At 35.0% G+C, this 21,889-nt stretch overlaps 1 protein-coding gene across 9 annotated transcripts in view; it reads right to left on the bottom strand.

Moving 5' to 3' along the window:
- Positions 1 to 21,889, bottom strand: part of MGAT4C (MGAT4 family member C) — a 710,947-nt gene that overhangs the window by 26,917 nt on the left and 662,141 nt on the right. For 2 of the 9 annotated variants that reach the window (XM_087868883.1, XM_045780189.2), the window contains one exon: positions 8,844 to 8,929. The exons of 6 other annotated variants lie outside the window; for them this stretch is intronic. Coding sequence is in view for 1 of the 3 variants with exons in the window: in XM_045780185.2 (XP_045636141.1) it covers positions 188 to 205 (18 nt within the window). In the remaining 2 variants the exon portion in view is untranslated. Of the gene's footprint in view, positions 1 to 187; positions 1,612 to 8,843; positions 8,930 to 21,889 lie in introns of those variants that run through there. One more of the 9 variants, XM_045780185.2, reaches the window with a different exon arrangement.

The following is a 21,889-nucleotide window of genomic DNA, read 5'->3' as shown; positions in this document are numbered from 1 at the left end:
CCTAGATTTATAATCACCAATTAAACCATCTCAAAAGTTGTCTCCTGCTCTCCCAAAGTCAAAAATATTCCAAGGTCTGTCTCGAGCCTTCAGTCTCTCACCTGCCACAATCCCCCCCTCCCCCACCATTCTCACTGCCATTATCAGAGTCCAGGATAATACTTCTGTTGCTGATGGTTTTTCCTACCTGTATGCTGTTCATCATTTGTTTCTTAAGTATCAGCCCCTGTACCGGAAGCGGGAAGCTAGTTTGAGAGTTCCACTGCTCAGCCGGAAGCGAGAAGATCCACACTAGATGTCAGGATGTGTTTCCAGGTAGGGGGCTATCAGTCAGGTCAGGTTAGTAGGAAAAACGTTTAACAACAGGGCTTTGCTGTGCCACAGGGCAGAAATCAAGAAAGCTGCCTGCAAATGGTCTCAGTCATCAGAGTGATAACACAATGCCCGGTGGTAAAGCACGTGTTAGCAAAAGCACAGCCAGCCCTGCAAGGAGCGCAACGAGGAAGTCCTTTCGGATCTGAACTTCCCTTGCCAGCCAGACCCCAAATTTTATGCAGTGAAAACTGTGTAGACGCCAAATCCAGTTAGTCTATTTCAGTCCTGCTCTTTGCAAAAAATGGGGAAGGGGAACTTAACAACTGCTCAGAGCTATTTTATTTTTCAAGTTCTGGCATTAGCTGCACTTTTATTTGTCCTTTGCATTTCCTGAGAAAGGGCGCTTGGAAGACAGCCAAGGAGCACTGGGCAGGTAGAGGAGGCAGAGAATTTGAACAATTCTTTTGGATCAAAACTACAATTTCTTCATCCTGTGTCCTACTTCTCCTTCCCAGTCCTGAGATAAAATAATCAAAGCTAGTTCTGTTTTGTAATAATAAAAGTAGCTTTATATTAAATGAAAACAAACAAACAAACAAACAAATTTCTCACAGGAAATACTTGTGTCCACTGGGGTGGGAGTCCCATTGCTTCAGGTACTGACTCCCTTTGCTGCCTCTCCACAAGCTGTGTGTGCTGGAGCCATGCCAATCAGCAGGACTTGGAAGAGGAGCCCCAGGAGCAACGGAGAATCCATTGCAGGCAGCACCACCCTTCTTGGTTATATGAAAGATATCTCCTCTTTGAGGACCTGAAGTTTATACAGGTTGTGGCTTTGCCCCAAATCACATAAACTGGAAGAAACACACTGCAAAGTTGCCACCACAATGAAGCTTAGATTAGTTGAGACAGGAGCTTAGTCAATTCCTCTGATAACTGGAAGAAGAAATATGAAACTTAGTAGCTTCATTCAGATAGTTTCAAAATGGCAACTCAGGGATCTGAGCTGCCACCGCCCAATGGCCTCCCTCATTAAAGATGAAGTTAAAGTGCTTACTCCTAATGTTTTGTTTGTATACAGTTTTGCATCTTTTAAAATGCAAAGCAAGTGATCGCAATTAAAGACTTTTGATCAACTAACTTTGGAGTTCTACAAGACTACCTCTGGATTCTGGATACACTGCAGTATGTGTGGTTGTAGGGACACAACTCCACAGAATGGGCTACATCCTTCCTCACAGATGCAACCCTGAAACTACTCTAACTACATTGAATGCAGGTGGAAGGATTGACGATCTTCCAGACAGTCCAGGAAAAAAAAAAAAAAAACTAAACTAAAAAACTAAAAAACTAAGGTTTTTTGGAGGTTAAGCAGATAGAAAAAAAAAAAAAAGGATTAAACAAAACTTAATAACCCTTTCTGGAATGGGGTTCAGAATCTTTGATGAGCTGCCATCTGCAGATCAACTAATGCAGAACAGCCAGTCAAGTAGGACAATACCTTTTTTAAAAACAAATGTTCATACAATTTATTAGAACTTCTCATTCTACAAGTCTAGTGCTATCAAAGTTTTGTCACAGGGTTGAAGACACCCATCTCTGAGCAATTTTAGACTAGGACGATTTCTAAATATCCCACTTGAATCACAGGAAGATAGCTTCATATTGTCTGAACTTGCACTTGCTCGCAAAAACTCTGGTTGAAGCTAGACCCAAGGTATGGAAACTAAAATTGTGTGCAAATGGGATGGATACAGCAGAACTTTGCAATTACCAACACCAACATCAGCATCCCTGTGTCTGAAGATAGCTCCTGGAGAAATGCTGCAGATCTCCAAAACTCTGTTGGACCCTCCTTTGGAAAACAACATTGAGCAGAACCAGGCCTGCATTAGAGGTAAAGCTGAGTGACACAGAGGTGAAAACCAATCTGCATGGTAATTCTGGAATCCCTACCCTGGTTAGAGACATGTAGAAATTGAACTATTTAGAAGTATGTAAGGCCAAGAAATGTGAGACACTATTTCATTTCTCAAAGGCTCAACAATAAATTGTCTTATACGTGGACATGCTTTTCTACATAATTCCTTTCCTCTTTAGGCTCGGTCATTCTGTTCATCGGTTTAAGAAAAGTACTGTTCTCCACATTTGCCTCAAATTTTAATCTCCATAGATTTGCTCTCTTTTATTACTAATTTTCATTTTTTGAAATTTAATTTGAGATCACCAAAATGTTACCTTCTTGTGAAGATTTCTCTGAACCCCATTTTCAGTCAAAAATCGGTTTTCGCTTTCTTGAACTCTTACCATTTTATTTATACCTCTCTTAATTCACTTAATATTTTTTACTTCTTGATACTGTTTTTATATATCTTATTTCCCTTTGGATTCTGAACTTCTTGTGTGTAGAATATTTTTTAAAAACTTCTTATCATGGAGTGCCTGGGTGGTTCAGTTGGTTAAGCATCTGACTCTTGATCTCAGCTCAGGTCTGGATCTCAGGGTTGTGAGTTCAAGCCTCACATTGGGCTCCATGCTGGGCATGGAGCCTACACAAAAAACAGAACAAAGAAAAAATTGTATTACTTTAGTACTTGGAGAAGTAGTTTGTTTTTGTTTTTGTTTTTTTTTTAAAGAACAAACAACTACTGTTCTGTGTGTGTGTGTGTGTGTGTGTTGCATTGCAGAAATCTTGAACTTGAGGCTATGAGAAACTACTAGCCCATGAATATTTGTATTTCTTTCCCACGCCACTCTTATATGTTGTCTAAGAGCTTCCCTGCCATGACCCAGACCTACAATATAATCTCTAGGCATTTTGGTTGCAAAATGTTCATTATCAAAGCACCATAGACTCTTGTTTATTTTATAATTTAAGTGAAAAGTGAGGATAATGTCACTTGTTAGTTTTAGTATTTGGTGGATTGAAATATTTCATAACTGAGATAAATCAAGATCTTTTCGACTATTTAAGAAATGCAGCAGCAAAAAACAATAATAATGTTGACACTGTGGACGCTTTGAAGAACACTAGCAAAATAGAGTAATTAGTTTGTGCCAGGAGAGCCTGAGACAGATGTAATGTGATCTAATATCAGAATTCAGATATAGTGCAAAGTTTTAGAAGCCATATAATTTGGGGACAGGTGTTATTTGGATCTGTTGGCTGCTTATCTTTACTACCTCATACATATGCACATATATGTCTAGAAATAAAGACTCTGTCATTGTAACGCTATAAATATTTATTTTCAATCATTACTCATGGACACAGATAAAGTATTAGTTGCACAAACACTTCATTATTTTTCTTCTTGGGAAGACACTGTGGAAATTTGTGTGCTAGTTTTGATCAACTCAGGAAAAATGGTCATTTATTAAAGAATTAATGCTGATGTGAAGTGACAAGTGAATTATTATACCACAGAGCTGTTTGCTTAGAGTGCATATGCTTGTGCATGGTACCACAAATTCTTCATGTTTCTAGAACGTTACTTGGACTGTATGCAACAAACCACCAAATGTTAATGAGCTCAGTTCTCTCTCTAGCTCTTTAGGATAAAATCACACATCCCCAGTGGAAACTATTCCATGGCTCCGTAAGAGATTAGGAAAAAGGGAAGCCATATCCTTACCCATCTGAATGAATGTGTCTACATTAATCTATCCCAAGGCACTAAGCTTTAGCTTATATTTTATTTAATAGTCTATTTTTAAATCAACAAAATGCAAAAGTAAAATCACATCCTCCAAATCCTATGGGCTCGTAGCCAACACTTAACCTCACATTTAGGAAAGTCATGAAGGAAGTCTTGCCATCAACTGTTCATCTGTCTGACATGTGCCTTTATGTGGATCTGACTTGCTTGGGTTGCCTTTTTTAATGCTTGCCCAATTTGTTTTTCTACTTTGTGGAAGGTTGCACACACCCTCAGGGCAGTATTCAATACTTTCTGATGAAAAGAAAGAATGTTGCTGACATAGCAAAAGCTTCAGGAAGTCACAAAAATGAGAAGGGTTTTACAAAACTGATTATCTTTACATTTTGTACAGAGGGCTCAGATATTGATGGAACAAATGTAATTGTTTTTTAATGTAAGATTTTTCTTTTACAGTCCCACGTTGTATGGTCCACTTGTAGCTGTAGGTGGTAGCAAAGTAGAAAATTATAGAGTCTAGATTATTCCTTAGGGTTCGTGGTGATGACCAGCAAGATTTATTTTCTCGTTTAATTTAAGCAGATAGAAACACAAGATAGAAAATGTGTAGCATTGACAAGCGGGAGGTTTCCTGTCACTGACTATTAAAATAATAAAACTTGAAACTAGGATTGGGAAGAAGGAACACTCTTTTTCAATGCTGAAGCTAAGACCAGAAATGTTCTGCATTTACCAACTTCTTTTTTAGAATATCATTCTCTTACAGATTTCGCGTTTCTTTCCATTGAGCTGAAAAAGGCTAGCTGGAGTGGAAACAATAATAGCCAACACTGAACTAAGCATTTTAGCAAGAATATAAGAGATAGTGCTAAGCAAATTATGGTCATGCAAGTTGTTCTGAGTTGCGGTGGGGAAGAAAGTGAGATGATGATGATGATAACTGACTTATTCAGAGGGGTGTAAAATAAGTCTTCCACAAAATTCATGAGGTAGAGGGGCGCCTGGGTGGCTCAGGTGGTTGAGCATCTGGCTTTTGGTTTCTGCTGGAGTCATGATCTCAGGGTCAGGAGACTGAGCCCTGTGTTGGTTTCCACGCTCAGCGGGGAGTCGGCTGGAGGTTCTCTCTCTCCATCTTCCTCTGCCCCTCCCCCGCTCTTGTTCTCTCTCCCTCTCTCTCTCTTTAAATCTTTAAAAAAGAAACTCATGCGGTAGATAAGAATACATTTTGTGATTATTCTCACATTACAAATAAGGGCACTAAAGATCAGCTAGATTACATGCTGTGCCCGGGGGCAGTATATAGCAAGTATGCTAGATAGCTCTGATAAATGACAGGTTTTCAAATCCTTGACTTTTTATGCATTTGAGTCTACTCAAATAGTTTGTCAGAAAGACCTAAAAAGTAGGTGCTTCCAAATCAAGCTAAATTTGGGGTAAAGAAATAATATTAAAGCACATTAATAATAATATTTCTATCATTAATATGAGAAGATAATACACAAGATGATTTTTCTCCCAAAGGGATTGTACAAGCATTTAGGCACAATTACTGGAATAGTATAAAAGTCTGTAATATATTATCTTGATAAAATTGCCACACATTTTTGTACGGTAATAGATCAGGTAAACTGTAACTTGAATTCAGTAATGCCAAACATCAATTTAAGTAGATAAATGTGATATATGCATAAATATATTTTATTATTTAAATAATGTGCCTAGTACCAACTGTTTTCCTCTTTAAGTAAGAATTGTTTTTCCTAAGTTATTAGATTCTAAAATCAGAATGAATGAGTCTGTTATAGATAATTCATTGCCAGTTATTTACCCTTTCATTCAAGCACATACAAAGTTCACCCCGTGTACCAGGTATCTGTGTTAGACAACGCACAATGACGCAATTTCATAGCCAGTCTAACTAGAACAGGAAAAAAACTCAAAAAAACCCTACTGAGGAAGTAAAAGCACATATCGTGTTTGGAAATACCTTCCTGGTAGCTATTATCAAGAAGTTTTAGAAATATCATTAAGTGATGGTTTAGTCTGTGTTGCCCTAGATGTTACATACTGATTTTGATGTTTCCATGTTTCCTGAAGTTTCACTATCACATGAAATTGTGCTAGAGAGGAAAAATTAATAAGTTTATTTTCTTGCACTACTGTTTAGTGCAAGGTAAATGGAAAATAAATTACATCCATGAAGTGTTACAGTATGGCATTAGAAATGTGCACAAAACAGAGAAAGAAGGTTGCCCTGTCTGCTTGGAAGTTCATGTCTTCAGGAAATGTTCCATAGGGGAGAGGATGGCAGATGGAGTAGGGTAAAGGTGGGGAAGATTCCAGATAGAGGGTACAGAAAAAGCAGCATGTAGAGTGTAACATTTCTGTTTTCTGAAGTTATTTTTTCTCCTCTCTTAAATCTTACCACCACCCAAGCAGAAACAGTACACATTAATAAACTACTAAGATCTTGATAAACGAAATGAACAGACTGGTTTCAGACTTGTAGTCCTTAATAATTTTATTTAAAAGGAAGATAATGAGAAAGTATCTTGTTTCATAACTGCAATTCGCAAAAGCTCTCTTTATTTCTCAGGGGCAAAATAAAATATTTTATTCTGATATGTAAAGTCTTGAGAAATAAAATTCAAACATTTTTTCTTTTTAAAAATACTTACAGATCTCCATTAAGTCATTGAGAGATGAGTTAAGAACCAAGAATGGAGAGACATGGTGAAAAAGGACTGTAGCTCTTCTTTTACACAGTTGTGATTATGAATTTAAGAAACCAGCAAGAATTAGGTGTTCTCATGTTGAAATGGAATCTGATCAGTAAAGCTGGACTTTGTGTTAAATACTACAAAGCTCAGGGTGCCTGGTGGCTCAATCACTTGAGTGTCAGACTCTAGGTTTCAGTTCAGGTTATGATCTCATGGGTCCTGGGATTGGACTGAGTCCTGGGTCAGGCTCCCTGCTCAGCAGGTAGTCTGCTTAGAGATTCTCTCCCTCTGCCCCTCCCCTCACTCTCAGGCCTGTGTGCCCTCTCTCTCAAATAAATAAGTAAATCTTAAAAAAAATAACCAACAAACACAACCCTCTGCAATTTCCTCCTAAAACTTAATAAAGGCTGACCTTCCCTTTGTGTCTTCAGACTTGCCTATGGTTTACCATAGTTTGTATCAAATTGCAATTCTTCTGCTATTTGCAAATAAACTCAAAATAAATAAGTAAATAAATGAATAAATAAATATTATAAAGTTCAGTTCTCTTTCATACTTTTGAATTTTCTAGAATCAAGATATATATATATTATATGTATAATATATATATTTCAAGATTTTATTTATTTGAAAGACAGAGAGAGAGCACAAGCAGGCAGAGGGGCAGAGGAAGAGAGAGAGAAGCAGACTCCCCGTTGAGCAGGTAGCCTGCAAAGGCCGGGGGGAGGGGGGCGCTCGGATCCCAGGACCCTGAGATCATGACCTGAACTGAAGGTGGCAGCCACTTAACCCACTGAGCCATCCAGGTGCCCCTAGAAAGAAGAAATATATTAATAGAACTGTATCCAATGTTCAATTAGAACACATTATTCCTTGTTTATAGCCACTAGAAGCGGTAACTGAATTTCTTCCATTCACAAACTGTGTATGTTTATGTTCGCTATAACATTTACATAGTTTGGAGCTTACAAGCATAATTGCCAATGAATTTTGGCTTTGCTTTATTCCCATCAGAAAGGTAGAATTGAGGTGGGTAACTTACAGATTACTGCTGTGTCAAGAAATTTGAGAAATGAATTTTTTTCTGTGTCTCTAAAACTCTTCCTGGATGAAAATATTCAATATAATTTGTTAATAAATCACCTCCACATATTCTTTTTTATCTAAGACCTATAAATGTTCTTATATGTTTACTATTCTTAAATACATGTAAAATTTTAACTATGTAAAAATGCATAGAGAAAAACAATTGAAGAACTTTAATGACATTAATATTGGCTGTATGTGCTTCATACAATTATAGGTGGTTATTCCTTATACTCATCTACATGTCCTAATTTTCTGTAATAGACACATAACATATTTGAAACAACATATTTGTTTTAAAAAGCAACTAAAATTCTACATATATTTAAAAAATTATGCAAAAGAGCATGAAGCAAAAATGCTAGAAGGTATTAGTTCTAATTGTAAAACATGTGTTCTGAGCTGAGGAATATTTCAATTCTTTCTCTTTTTATATTTTGTAAAATTACTGCTCACATGTTGATTTTATGGAAGAGATAGTTTTCATTTCTAAAAAGACTCATAACTGTACTTCAACATCTAAATGGACAACTTAGGCCATAAAATTCTACATCATAGTGCTGGACAGATACATAATTTCAGATTGACCAGAAGTGCTAATTCAGATACAGGAAGACAAATATTGTTAACCATCCTATAGCCTGCTCTTGGTGAAATTGAAACAATCATTTCTATAGTTAAATGCTCAAATGGAAAGCCTGTAAGTATCTGTGGCTTAGGGATTCTTTAGCAATGGTATAATTGACATTTTTAAAAACATAAAATATCAATTCTGATCATTCACTTTGTTATCAGAAATCTTAAAAAATTCTAATATACCAGTTTATTTTTTTTTTTCAATTCCCAGGTTCCTAAGGTTAGGATTAAACCTAGTAATATTAACAGTTGTGTAATACCATTAGTTCATTTGGTTTACCCTCAAATGGAAACAGAATAAAAACTTTTTCTTTTCCCCATGGCTACTGGTTTCTTAAAATTGATTGTCAAGTGATTTTTAAAAATAAATAAATAAATTTAAATATAGATTCATTACCAGTTCCTTAACCATAATTTTTATACCAACCTTTCAGTCTCTCTTCCTTTTCATTCTCCCATGGTAGGAATTACTTTATTGATTAGGAAGCTATGGCCTGAGTGCATAATGAAAATCTGTAATGAAAAACTCATTTGAGAAAGAAATTAATAATTTCAACAGTGAAATCCAATTTTCCTATGTTCATTCTTATAATCTATTTTGCATTATTTCCCATGTGTACCCCAAACATCACTGACTCATGGCATTGTGCAGATAATCGATTAAAATGAAAGAATTACATAAAATATGTTTCTTCAGGGCTAACCTCCAGCTCTTTTATATTAAAATAATTATATTTCTATATTCAATAGCTAAAATGTTATTAGAAAGTTAAACAGTTTTGCAAATATATTCATTGTGGAGAAATTCTTAGAAAAATATTTTCATATGTTGTTTCAGGAATTCTATAATTTATTGAAGAAAATAGGCTATTAACTATGAAAAAGCACTAAAAAAATCTACATTTTAGGGAAACATTATATGATGGACATTGTGCTACAAGACTTTCTACATACACTATCTGTGGTAAATCCTCCTGGGACTTCAATTAACGAGATGCTATGATATCCATTTTTAAATCAAGAAAAAAGCTTAAGGGAATGTTTAACAAACTTGTCCAGGGTCACATAATGGTTGAAATTCAAACCAAAGACTATATATATATATATATGGTTATAATATTTTTATAATATATATAATAAAATATATAAATATATAGGGATAAATTAGGAGAAATACTGCTTATAGTACTATAGCTATGTTCTGTGGTTGTGATGGCATGTATATGTCCTGAAATCTTATGTTTTTGCTAATTTAAAAATAAAAACACTAATGTTACAATAAAAAAAAGTAAGTGTTCAAGTCCCATTCATAAGGAGTGAGATATAAAGAGAAACTATATTGCTTTTATTATTTAATTACACAAGTAACACAAGAGTGTATAAGAAATAGAAGCAGTGAATATCCCTCTCTACCATACTCCAAAGTTCCCACTAGAAATTATCAATTCCTCCCACAATTTAATTTCCCAGGGCCTTTTCTATACACACACACACACAGTCACAGCACACACACATCTGCTTAAAATAACACAAATTTCACTGAACCACATTATGTGTCTTTCTGTTTCTTAACATACGATGGACTCTTCCCATGTCAATACAAATAGGGTTCTATATTATTTAAAATTGCTGAATCATCTAATTGCAACATTTATTTGACTCTCTCCTTACACATGCATCCGTAAGTTGTTTCCAAATATTCTCTATTACAAAATATGCTACAGTGATACAGTGAAAATTCTTGTAATATACTATTGTGCATAATTTTTGGATATAATCTATAAATGGAATTACTGGGTTAAAGGGTAGCTACATTTATGATATATACTGCCAACTCTCTTTAACCTTGTAATATATCCCTGTGTATTAACTGTAACACTATCAGAACTGCTTCTGTGTGTCTTGTCAGCATTTCAAATAGATCTTCCCGCCTCCCAATAAATTTAAGCAGATCTGAGAGATTGCTGTTGACAGCTTAGTTAAATAAGATTTCTTAGCTCTTCCAAATTGTGTTTATAATTCTTCCAGAGCCAGAGACATTACTGAAAGGGGTCCTTTCCAATTAAAGTAACAACAATGCATTTTTATGTACGGTGTCATTTACTGAATAGAAGGTGATCTCCATAGAAAATACGCATGTTTGAATCTGCACTGAATTTGGTTTCCTAAAGTCATTATTAACCAGTTCTCAGTGTATTATAAATAAATATGTCCATCTTCTTAAAAATAGTAACAAAACAGAGCTATCATGAACCATTATTAGGAAACTCTCAGGAAATGAGGATTTTTAACTTCAAAACTACACCCCACCTCATAAGCAAACTGAGCATATAGCATTGTAACAGGAGGCGAAAGGGCTGCAAAAGGACCCTTGGGATGCATTTTCATAGGTATTTTTCTGACTACAGGCTCTTCTGATAATTAAGCATTAAAAGAAGACTTCTCCTATCTTCCATGTATCCTCAAAAACCATGGCTAGTGACTAAGTTGAAATATCCCAGCAAGAAGTATTATTTAAAGATAGACATTTTTCTATTTTTCAATACTTTTATTAGATTTTTATTTTGAAAATTGTAATTTAAAAATCACCAGTTTCTCATTTGTACTCCATCGGCTACTCTAATATTTAATTAATTACTTAAATCAAATCATATAGTATAATATACTCTATTTCTTGTTGAGAACTTTTGGATATTTTTCCATAAAACTCACATGTTGAAAAACATTAATTGAGAATATAGGTCTTTACAGACCATACATTTTAACTGTCCTTTCTACCCAGTTAAGAATGCTGGCCCAGTAATAAAATATTCTGGTTAATGGGAATTATCCATTTCAAAATTAGTCAAAGACTTGGAATTTATGTGAATACATGTAACACTGAAACTATGTTAAATGTAGCAATGTTTTATAATTCATAAAACAGTTAAGATTCTTTCTGTGCCCCATGGCTATCCATAAAGCTTTTACTATAATTTTCCAGAGATTTGACTAATGCTAAAATTCACTTCACTTTGCTAAGCTCATCTTTGAAATAACAGTTTTAGACTTTAATGTGGTTGTTTATTTTTTCTTAGAAAAATATTGCGTATGTGTAATAATAATTCATCAACATAAAATATATATAGTTAGTAATGGTTTACAATCAGTATATTTGATTTTATACATTCTCCAATGACCTAAGATATTTAAATTTTCCAGCCTTTAAAAGCAAGTGTATCTCGTCCAGAAGCATCAAAAGCATGCTATTAAAACTGTTCCATCAAGTGCTGCCTCTAAAGAATATCTTACACCCTTCAGATCCCTCTGTCACACTCCTCTGCAGGCTTTCCTTAAAACAAATCTGACCATGTCATTCTCAAGCATGAGACATTCCATAATTCCATTTGCTAATGGTACAAAGTTCAAATTCTTGTGCATGTCATTAAAATCTCCTGTCACTTTCTTTTGCTGTAATAGTTGACAGTATGCCAGCTCAACGCCGTGTTCTATTCCTGCTCAAAGACTCCGCACTCCCCACTGCAGGAGCTCAAACATTGCTCCTTCTTTGAAACATTGACTGATTTTCCCTCTTCTGTGAAGAAGTGATCAGTACTTTATTTGGGTCCCTTTGAGTAACTTGTCCATTGTATCAGCTTTAACCCTCTAGTGTGATTATTTCTTAACGCATTTTTTCCCCTAATAAACTGTGGGTTCATTGAAGGCAAAATATTTACTTTACTTAGGAAATTGTATACCTCAGAGATGTTCCTGAACATTTTTGAGTGGATTTTTAATTGATGAACTTGCCATTTGAGAACACAGACAAAAGCATCTCTTTAATTAAAATTTAAGAAACCTTCAGTGGAGCTTCAAAGAAGTGGTTCTCATTATAAGACACTATTTTACCAATTTTTTTTGTATGTTGTATGCAAAAGCGTGGGAGAGAGTTTGATCCTGAGGGGAGACTCTGGGAGTTGGGAGCAGGATGATTGCTTTAAAACAAAAGCCTCTGGTGAAGGAAATAAGAGGGAAAGAGCCATATTATGGCCATAAATAGTTAAGAACTGACCTAAGATTTCTCATCACACACCATCATTTATCTGTATTTTCACTCTGCAGGTAATTATCGCAACCTTTTGCTACTGTAATTTTGATCATTCGAACTGGAGTACCAAGCACTGTGTTTTCAATTTTGTAATTATTGTCCGCAGCATTTAACATAGTCAGATCATATGATCAACACTTTAAAAGACTGAACTAATTAAAGACAAGAAGTAGTGAAATACCCAGTGTTTTTTAACGGACAATGGTACAAACATTAAAAGCTGATAATCTCCAAACTTATATATAACCAGCATATTGAGCTTTTAGTAAGTGCTGACTCAGTGTTAAGAATTTTATGTGCTATAATTCATCTGACCATCACCGAAAACTTGTGAGCTAGGCACCATTAATATCTTTGTCCTTTTACACATGTGGAAATAAATTCATTTCTTAAAGATACGCAGTCTGGAAGTGATGCAGGTAGGAAACTCAAAGGCAGCTGAATTTGGAACCCAGGATCTTAACCATAGCACATTCTTCCTTCTCTGAATTTGGGATGAAAGGAGTTTCCTGGTTATTTCAGCATAGAATGGCATAACAAAAGTTTCATTATGTACATTTTTAAGGTTGGAGATTAATCTGGAAAAGGAAAAATAAGTTAAAATGAAAAAAATAGGCTTACTAAGTTAGTCCTTAAATTGGAGACATGGGGAAATCACTCTGAGTGGAATCTTAATGATGGGTTAGTAATGGAGCAGCCATTTTACTTGAGGAAACTAAAAGAGCAGGAATGGGAAAATAAGGAAATAAGGTCTATTAGTTATTGAATATTATCTCTATTTTTATTGGAATAGCTAGACATTTGTCAATACACAGGGAGATAAATCAATTGGGTAAAAGTCAAAATTCCAGTGCAAATTAGATTTTTTTTTCATTTTCCAAGAATTTTAAGAGCATTGTAAAACCGGTTTGAAAAATCCAAAGTTCAGTATATTATTTTGTACTATATAGATATTTTTGTGAAGTGGTATCTTACTTATGGTGTAATTACTTTAAAATAATTGTTTTTTGTGATTTAATTTAAAAATGTTCATTGTTATATCTAAAAAGATCTCTAAAAGTAATATCTCTTTACATGATATATTCACTTATTTTCAATACAGTCAAATTTTAGTATCTGAATTACATTTCCAGAAGAAATCTTTGCCATCAGTTGAATATTTTTATTCAGGTAGGATTATATGAAGAATTATAACTTGTTTTGGGGGTAATTCATTTCCTTGTGTGTTATATAACATTCATTTTTTTATTCTTCATTTATTAATTTGTCACATTTTTTGTGCTTACTGTGTATCTGGATTAAGCATGAGGACACAAATATGAATATAATATTTCCCACCAAAAAGCTTAGAGTCTCTTAATGGACAGTCTTCTAAATTCTGATTAAATACCAACTTACGTTCTGCTTAATAATATCTCTGCTTAGCAGAGCTATAATTAGAAAAGAAGAACAATGCTGCTCTTACCCAAGGGACCTGTAACCTCAGCAAGTTAGACAAACCACTCAAGATGCCTTCCTTGCATCTGAGAGGTGATGGAGTCAAATAACAGTAAAGACAGGAAACAGAAGGGAATTTCTTTATCACACTCTTACTGCAAGTTAGTCCAGAATTCCAGATAGCATTTTCTTCAAAATATACATTGTTTTCCATAACAAAATTGTTAGCTCCGTGTTCAGTAGACACCAGCATTCTGCTGGGGTTGGAGACAGATAGAGGCATAACCAAGATAGAATTGTTTCTGCTCTACCACAGCAAACCACCTATAAGAACCAATTTCCAGAGCGCATCATCTCTACCTGGATGTACAGACATCTACAGTTTGGCATGTTCTAAATCAAATTCTTTTCCTCCTCCTCTCCTCAACTCTGCGCACGTGTGTTCTTGGATCGATCTTTCCTATTTCGGCTAATGACAAGACAATGCTTCTGCACTGTTGCTTGAGGAACCAATCTCAGCATCATTCCTAACTCTTCCTCTGTTGTCCCTGCTTGTGACGCACACCATCCCACACGTGGTATGTAATCGAGTTCTGTCAATTCTATCTCAGAAATGTCTCTGACATTTTTTTTTTCCCCTGACTGGTTTCCTCCCTCAAGAGAATGTAAGCCATGTAGAGCGAGGACTTGATCTGTTTTGTTCACTGCAGTGTCCCTTGTTGCTGGAAGAGTTCCTGGCATACAGTAAGCCTTCAACAAAAGTTTGTTAAATGAACAAATGAATACCTATTTCCAAAATAATGTAACAACAATAAATATTTTTGGAGGATCATTATTTGCTAGTCACAGAGGTGTAGGTTCTTTGTAAAATTTTATATTTAATTTTTAAAATTACTCTAGAATAGATTGGTACAACAGGATTGACTGGACTCAAAGCCTTTGTTTGTAGCCACAGGGTTTTACCTAATTGCCCTGCCAAAACCACTCATTCCTGTAATTCATCTTCCATACTGTTATTAGCATTATTTTTCTAAAGATTTATTATAATTCTATTCACCTATTTGAAACCTTTCAATGACATAGCTTCTTGTCATCCTGTGTTGGGTATATTACAACTTGGCTATAGCCTACATTTCCACTCTATTGTTCAGCATTCCATTCCCAGAACCAATATTATAGCTAAAGGGCCTACTTGCTTCCCAAATTATGCCATTCACTTTATCACATGTGCCTTGGTTACTATTGTTTACGTTGCCTGCAATTACTTTCTCCTTGCCTCCTTGATTAACCTCTACTCATCCTTCAGACTCAACTCCAAATCGCCTCCTGCATCTACTTGAAAGAGATAATTTGGAAGCCAGATACAACTAAATTTGCATTCTGGATTTCCTACTGATGGCTGTGTGATTTTAGGCAAGGTCTTAATCCTCAGGTCTTCACTGTGAAGTCGGCACACTAACACCTGATTTCAAGGGTTATTTCTTTGATTAAATGAAATAACAAAGCAATTAGAACTTGGTATACACTCAAAAAAAGTATATCAGATCAATTCCTTATCCTGACATCATCAGTTGAATACTACTCCTATTAATTCACATTTCTATTTCAAAACTTGTAGAAATTGTATATATTTAAATTTACAAACCTAACCATGTACCAGTCACCAAGTAAACTGTAAATAACTAAATGTTGAATTTATTGATGACTCTAAGTTAGAATCATACATAATGAAAGTACTCTACACTTTCTTTAGTCAAATGTAATTTGTGCGGTTTATTTTCATTATTCTTTACTGCTAGTAATAAGAGTTAACTGATTCTGTGCTTACATAAGCTTTGTACACCTTTTACATCAATAACACCACACATTTTTATTTGTTCAGCTTTGGAATCAAACAATGAATTCAACAGAATGACTCAATAGATTAGAAAAGGTCTCCAGCCCTATCAGGGCTTGTCATAGTTTAAGGCAAATGTAAATGTCAGGCCAAAAGAGACAGGGTTAAAAAGTAGGGTGGGTCATGGGAAAGAAAAGAGCGCGCCAAGGCAGTGCACAGCCGATTCAGAGTCTGGGGCTGGATCTGCTATCACATTTGAGAATTACAGTGGAAATGTTGCTGATACAATATGATTTTAGCATGCTTTGTAAGCAGTCTATTTAAATACATACAACTTGCTATTCAACTACTTGGGCAGAGATCTGGACTGGTAAAACCAGCAGGGTCTTTTACTGTGTGAGAACACAAAATTTGCTTTCTGCTTCTTCAGATAATCACAATTCCCTGCTTTACAAAGTGTCAGAAGGCTGGGTCCCAAGAAAAAAAGGGGAAGGGAGAACTTGCTGAACTATTTCTTGAAGATTATTAATTAATTTACTGTTTCTTTGGATTCATATTCTTCAGAGAGGAGGGAGCCACTTATCTAATTTAAAACTATTGCCCATGATATTAGTGGTAACACTTTATTTACACCTAATATGGAACTTTATAAAATAGCTGTATTGCAATTCGATTCCCGCTCAGAGTTTTCCTTTTATTCATTGAGGAATCAGTGTAAGTCTCATTAACATTAGAAAGAACTGTGAATGCCTAATGATTACAGCATAGAACATGTCTAGGGGTTAATTTTAATTGCATATAACTGTATTTGAATGAGCAGTTTAGAAACAATCATTTAACAAAAATAATCACATTCCTTAATTACAAGTAGCAATTGACTTGGGCAAGCATTTGTTGTGCCTATAATCCTATAAAAAGAGCACTCTAGAAATCTGAGTTTATGTTTTCCTATGTTGGAAATATCATCTTTCATGACAACGACTTGCAAAGGAGGGAAGGAAAAAGATGACAGTAGCTATAAGTCATGTGCCGCTTTACAGAGAAGGCAAAGGAGGCTCAGATATTTAAATAATTTGCCCACATTCCCACAATTATTAAGTTGTAGAATAAAAATTCATACTTAGGTTTGTACATTTTGAAATCCAGTGCTAATTAGTGAGAAGAAAGTGTTTGTGAACCATTTGTATGATATTTGTGTGTTGTGGTCTGAATGTTTGTGCCTACCCAAACTCATATGTTGAAAATCTAATGCCCAAATTGATGGTGTGAGGACATGGGGTTTTGGGGAGGTTAGGTAATGAAAGCAGAGTCCTCAAGAATGGGATTAGAGCCCTTATAAAAGAGAACCCCCCCCCCCCCGGAGAGCTGGCTTGTTCCCTCCATCATGTAAACATCACCTGAAGTTTGCAACCCTGAAAAGAATCTTCACCCGCCCACGCTGCCACTGTGATCTTGGACTTCCAGCCTCCAGAAGTGTGAGAAATAAATGTCTGTTATTTATGAGCTTTCCAGTCCGTGGTATTTTGTTACTGCAGAATGGCCTAAGACATTGTGTCTATAGATTGACACAGAAGTTGAAATTGGTATGATTGTGAAATAAAAAAGGTGACAGTCTATGGCAGAGATCTTCCTTTGGCTGTGTATTGACGAGTTGAGGCTGGTAATGTGTCTTAATCTTTGCGAGTGTGACTACCTGAACAAAGGGTGCCATGTAGATACAGCGCATTCAATGGCAAAGTCTGCTGGTGTCAATGACCAGAAAATACTTGTTGAGAAATCTGCTATGCACAGAGCACTGAGTTGTTTATTTTTAAAGGAAGGTTGAAAAGGAAAGGTTAAAAATTGATTAGATGTGATACAAATTTATGTGTTGTTTTCTAACGGAATACTAGTTACGTTATAATCTGGAAGAAAACGTTTATCTTTACTTGGGTTCACTTTTTTTTTTTTACTAAATTATGAGAAAAATGACCCTAAAAGTCAAACTGATAATCAGAATATTCAAACTAAAAAAGAAATGTGGAGATTATTAGTCCAACCATAACTTTATGCAGAAGAAAAAAATATCAGTGCTAGCCTGATTTAACTTGTTACTGATAGGACAAAGACTAGACTGAGGTTTCCTGTCAATGTTATACATTTGAAAGGATTAAGATGTCCTTAGAGTCTAAAATCATGATGCTTCATGTTAGCCATTAAATTCAAAGTCACCAACCAAAGCATAAAACATGGATAATCCCATATGGGAGAAGTAGACCTTTCATGCCGCATCTAAGACTGATACTCTGTCTAACATTTGATTCACCATAGTCAATGGTTCTCCCCACGTTATAAACAACTGTGCATTTTCTAGTGAGTACCAAAAGAAATCTTTTGGAGTTTAGGCATCATGTATGAAATACATGCATTTTAGACTCTGGAATCACACCCTATTTGGTGAGTAAGATGTTCTTACGTAGGAACTAATAATAACTGAGGGAATAGTGACGTACATCTCCCATTTCATTCTCAGGTTCACAGCGGGGTAGAACAAGTGAAACGGTGAGCAAGACTGCCTACATGAAATGTGTATAAATAGTTACTTCTGTTTTTCTCCCATTTTTTGCTCTCTCTGCTTTTTGCTGACCTTTTACCATTTTATTTATTTGAGTTAAATCTGCTTAAGGTGTTCCTACACTTTAACGCATGAGAGCAGAAGACCGCATAAATTTTTAAAGAGAGAGCAAGACTAGATTGTGAATATGTATGAATATCAATATTCATACATTAATATCAATATGTATGAACATCAATACAAAGCAATATATCAATTGAAACAAGGCCAAAAGCCAAGAACTTCATGGCAACATGTGCAACATTCAGATGATGTAGGTTTCACAATAATAGCCACCTAAGGGAGAATCTGGGTTCCAATAGAATTGACTTGGTCCATGCAATACGCAAAAGAAAATTTTAGATAAGTATCTAGACTTATTTTTAAATTAGAGTATACAGTAATAATGGGCTTTCATTTCCACATGACAGCAATTGACTAAACCTAAGTAATAGCTAATTCCATTTAGATAGCGAATGTTTTCCAATTTCATGCAATCTCCCCTCCCCCCAATTTGTTATATTTTAATACTGAACTGCATCACTCATTTATATTACCTATATGATTCTAAATAGCTGAGTATGCAACATCTCATCCAGAAGGGGAGTTTAAGCTGAAAAAAATTGTTGGTATTTTTATCCTTAATGGTATGGTTATCTTTGAGGTGGAGAGAGATGCAAACACTTTAAGCATTTTCCATTTTGTTAGAAAAGAGAAATACAATTATCAGATGTTCCTCTCTTGGTTTAATGTCATTAGATCTATACTCATCTAATCTCCTATTGTGTATTTTGATAATCAGAGAAAAACATTCTGATTTCTATATTTGTCTGCCTCTCAGGAAGAAATGTGCTCAAATTGTGTATTTTGGTTATTTCTGATCTCTGCAAAAGTGAATTTTTGATGGCATACCCATGGTGTGGTTAATATTACTTGGCTATAGTGAGAGATTTTGCTGATTATACATATATATATATGCATATATGTATATGTGGGTGTGTATATATATGTATGTCTATACGTATATGTATGTGTGTGTGTATATATATATATATATATATATATATATGGAAATTATTATAAATGAAGAAATAAGCAAAGTTGTCCTTAATTTCAGTGTCTTATGTATTTCATTAAGTATGAACCCATCTCTTAGGTCTGTTATATTTGAGACACTGGTTGCACCTAAACATTTACAGGGTAAAAAGCCTACAACACTAACGAATTTTAGAAGACAACACTATTACTTCTAAATATGTCCTTACAGATTTCTATAGTATATACAACAGAGTTAAATCAATTGAAAGTGAAGCAATGAATTATTTTTACCTTATGGTTTTGTTTGGAATCTAGGATGCTATGGTTAATGGGCTGACAAAATGTCACAAATTCTTCAACCTTCCTGGTATGTACCCCCTCTTCAATATGACTTTGCAATGTATCCCATTAGGAGATGTAGTCTGTTTCCCACACGTGAATGCCAGCTGACTTTTTAATATATTGTGGCCAAAAGAATGCTCTAGAATTGAGTGTCCAGTTCTAAGCTTAGAACTCAATAGGCCCTTCCTGCTTCACCTCCTCCTCCTGGAATCCTCATTGGTGTAGGACAGGCCCACCCTAGCTTGTTAGAGGTGCAGAGGTCACACAGAGAAGGTCACTTTTTAACTTCTGTGGCATGTCTCCATTATAAGAACAGAAGTTGTTCTTCAAGTAGAAATCACTATTCCTTTCCCTCATGACATAATTCCTCTAGCATATTGTGTAGTTATAAAGCCTTGAAGTCCATACACCATGGGCATGCTTTCATTATTTTTAGTAATACTGAGTCATTCTCTGCCTTATTATTTTAAACTTGCAAAACAGGCTTCCTCCTTTTCTAATACACAAGCAAAAATACTGATCAATATTGATTTATCTAATTTGTAAGCAAATATTTACTTCCTGATTTTATACACAGCAATAATGTCTATGGAACATGGAAACATGGAAGCTGAGAATTTTAACTAAGAGAGAGTCCATAAGGTTTTTTTCCCAATTTAGCTTGAGGTTGAAGGTTGAAGAATTTCACTGGAGTTGTGATAATGATGCACCGGGGAAGGTGAAGTTGCTCATAAATTTTATTATCCTAAGATCAAAATTAAGATATTTTGACCTGAAAATGTCTCACTATTCTAATGTTATGTGAAGAAATAAAATCGAAAGCAAGAAGATGACTACTCAGCTCCTGAGGAGCCCGTATTTATCAGAAATAACAGTTAATATGGGATCACATATCTGCTGTGATGAAAGAATTATGAAGATATTTCATACTACAATGCACGACAGCTCACTAAAATATCTCACATGAAGCTGGCTAATCACACTGTATTTGAAGAGCATGGCTTCTTCTGCTTTGTACATCGTTATTAACTCTTTGGCTTAGCCACAGGAAGCTGGGGTAGTGGAAATGCAGGAAGTAGGAAATGTAATTAAGGAGCCCTACCCCTCAATTTATTAAAGGGAAAAATGAACCACATATGCTATAAATATTTGGGAAGACACCAATTACTGTGAATTCTAATTGTTACTGGGCACCATTGTAAAAATAAAAATTGAAAAAAATAAAACGGCTTATGAAAATGAACTCAGCACTGATGGATTGAAATTTGGTTTGAAAATCTTTTCCTCCCTCCCTCAACAGACAGCCTGTTATAAACTAAATGTTTTTGTAATGGCATTTTCACATCTCTTTTTTTTTTAAACAAACAAACAGGAAAAGAGCATGTGGTATAGTTTAAAGTAAAAAAAAATCTTATTTAAAAAAACTTAACACATAAACATTATAATGCTATTTTCTACAAATAAATCTGGCTGATTTAAACCAGTATGAAAATGCCAGCCTCCAAAGGTAGGAAACAGAAATTTTTGAAATGTTTACACCAGAAAGTGTCACCAACAGCTGCTTTATATACACATCTTTCCTGTAAATAAAGAGAATAAAAGACTTGTGTACATGTGTTGCCATTTTTAGCTCCCTTTTCCAACTACCATATGGGTAACTTCATTAGAGAGCCTGAATGGGCATTTTATGAATTGCCCACTTGGTTAAACAGTAAGCATTAATGATAATTACAAAAATCTCAAAGGCTATAAAATTAATATTGTTCATTGTAAGAGTCTAAAAGATTAGAAGAGGGACACAAATTATGCTTTTTTATTTTCTACAAAGGCAGAATCAAACAAAAACCATACTCATTTTCCCTGCTGACAGGACTTAAATAATTTAGCGAGATTAATGTGATAAAGTCCTTGCTTCAGAAAAGAGAAAGAAATAACAGAAGCATATCAGAATATGGAAGGGAAAGGTTGAAGACTAGGTCGGAAATTAGTTTGCATTAAAGTTTTAGCAGATGTTTTTTCCTGCTAAATAACACCTTTTACACTCTGCAAAGTGTAAAGAATTAAGTATTAGCATTTCTATAGAACCACAACACTTGACTTTCTGCTTCAAGCCAGTATATTGGATCTCTACAGCCAGAG

The sequence above is a fragment of the Ursus americanus genome, chromosome 17 (assembly GCF_024610735.1).
Source record: "Ursus americanus isolate L20-20 chromosome 17, mUrsAme1.1.p, whole genome shotgun sequence".
Lineage (NCBI taxonomy): Eukaryota > Metazoa > Chordata > Mammalia > Carnivora > Ursidae > Ursus > Ursus americanus.
Note: the sequence above shows the minus strand (reverse complement) of the source record. Positions and strands in the feature narration are given on the sequence as shown.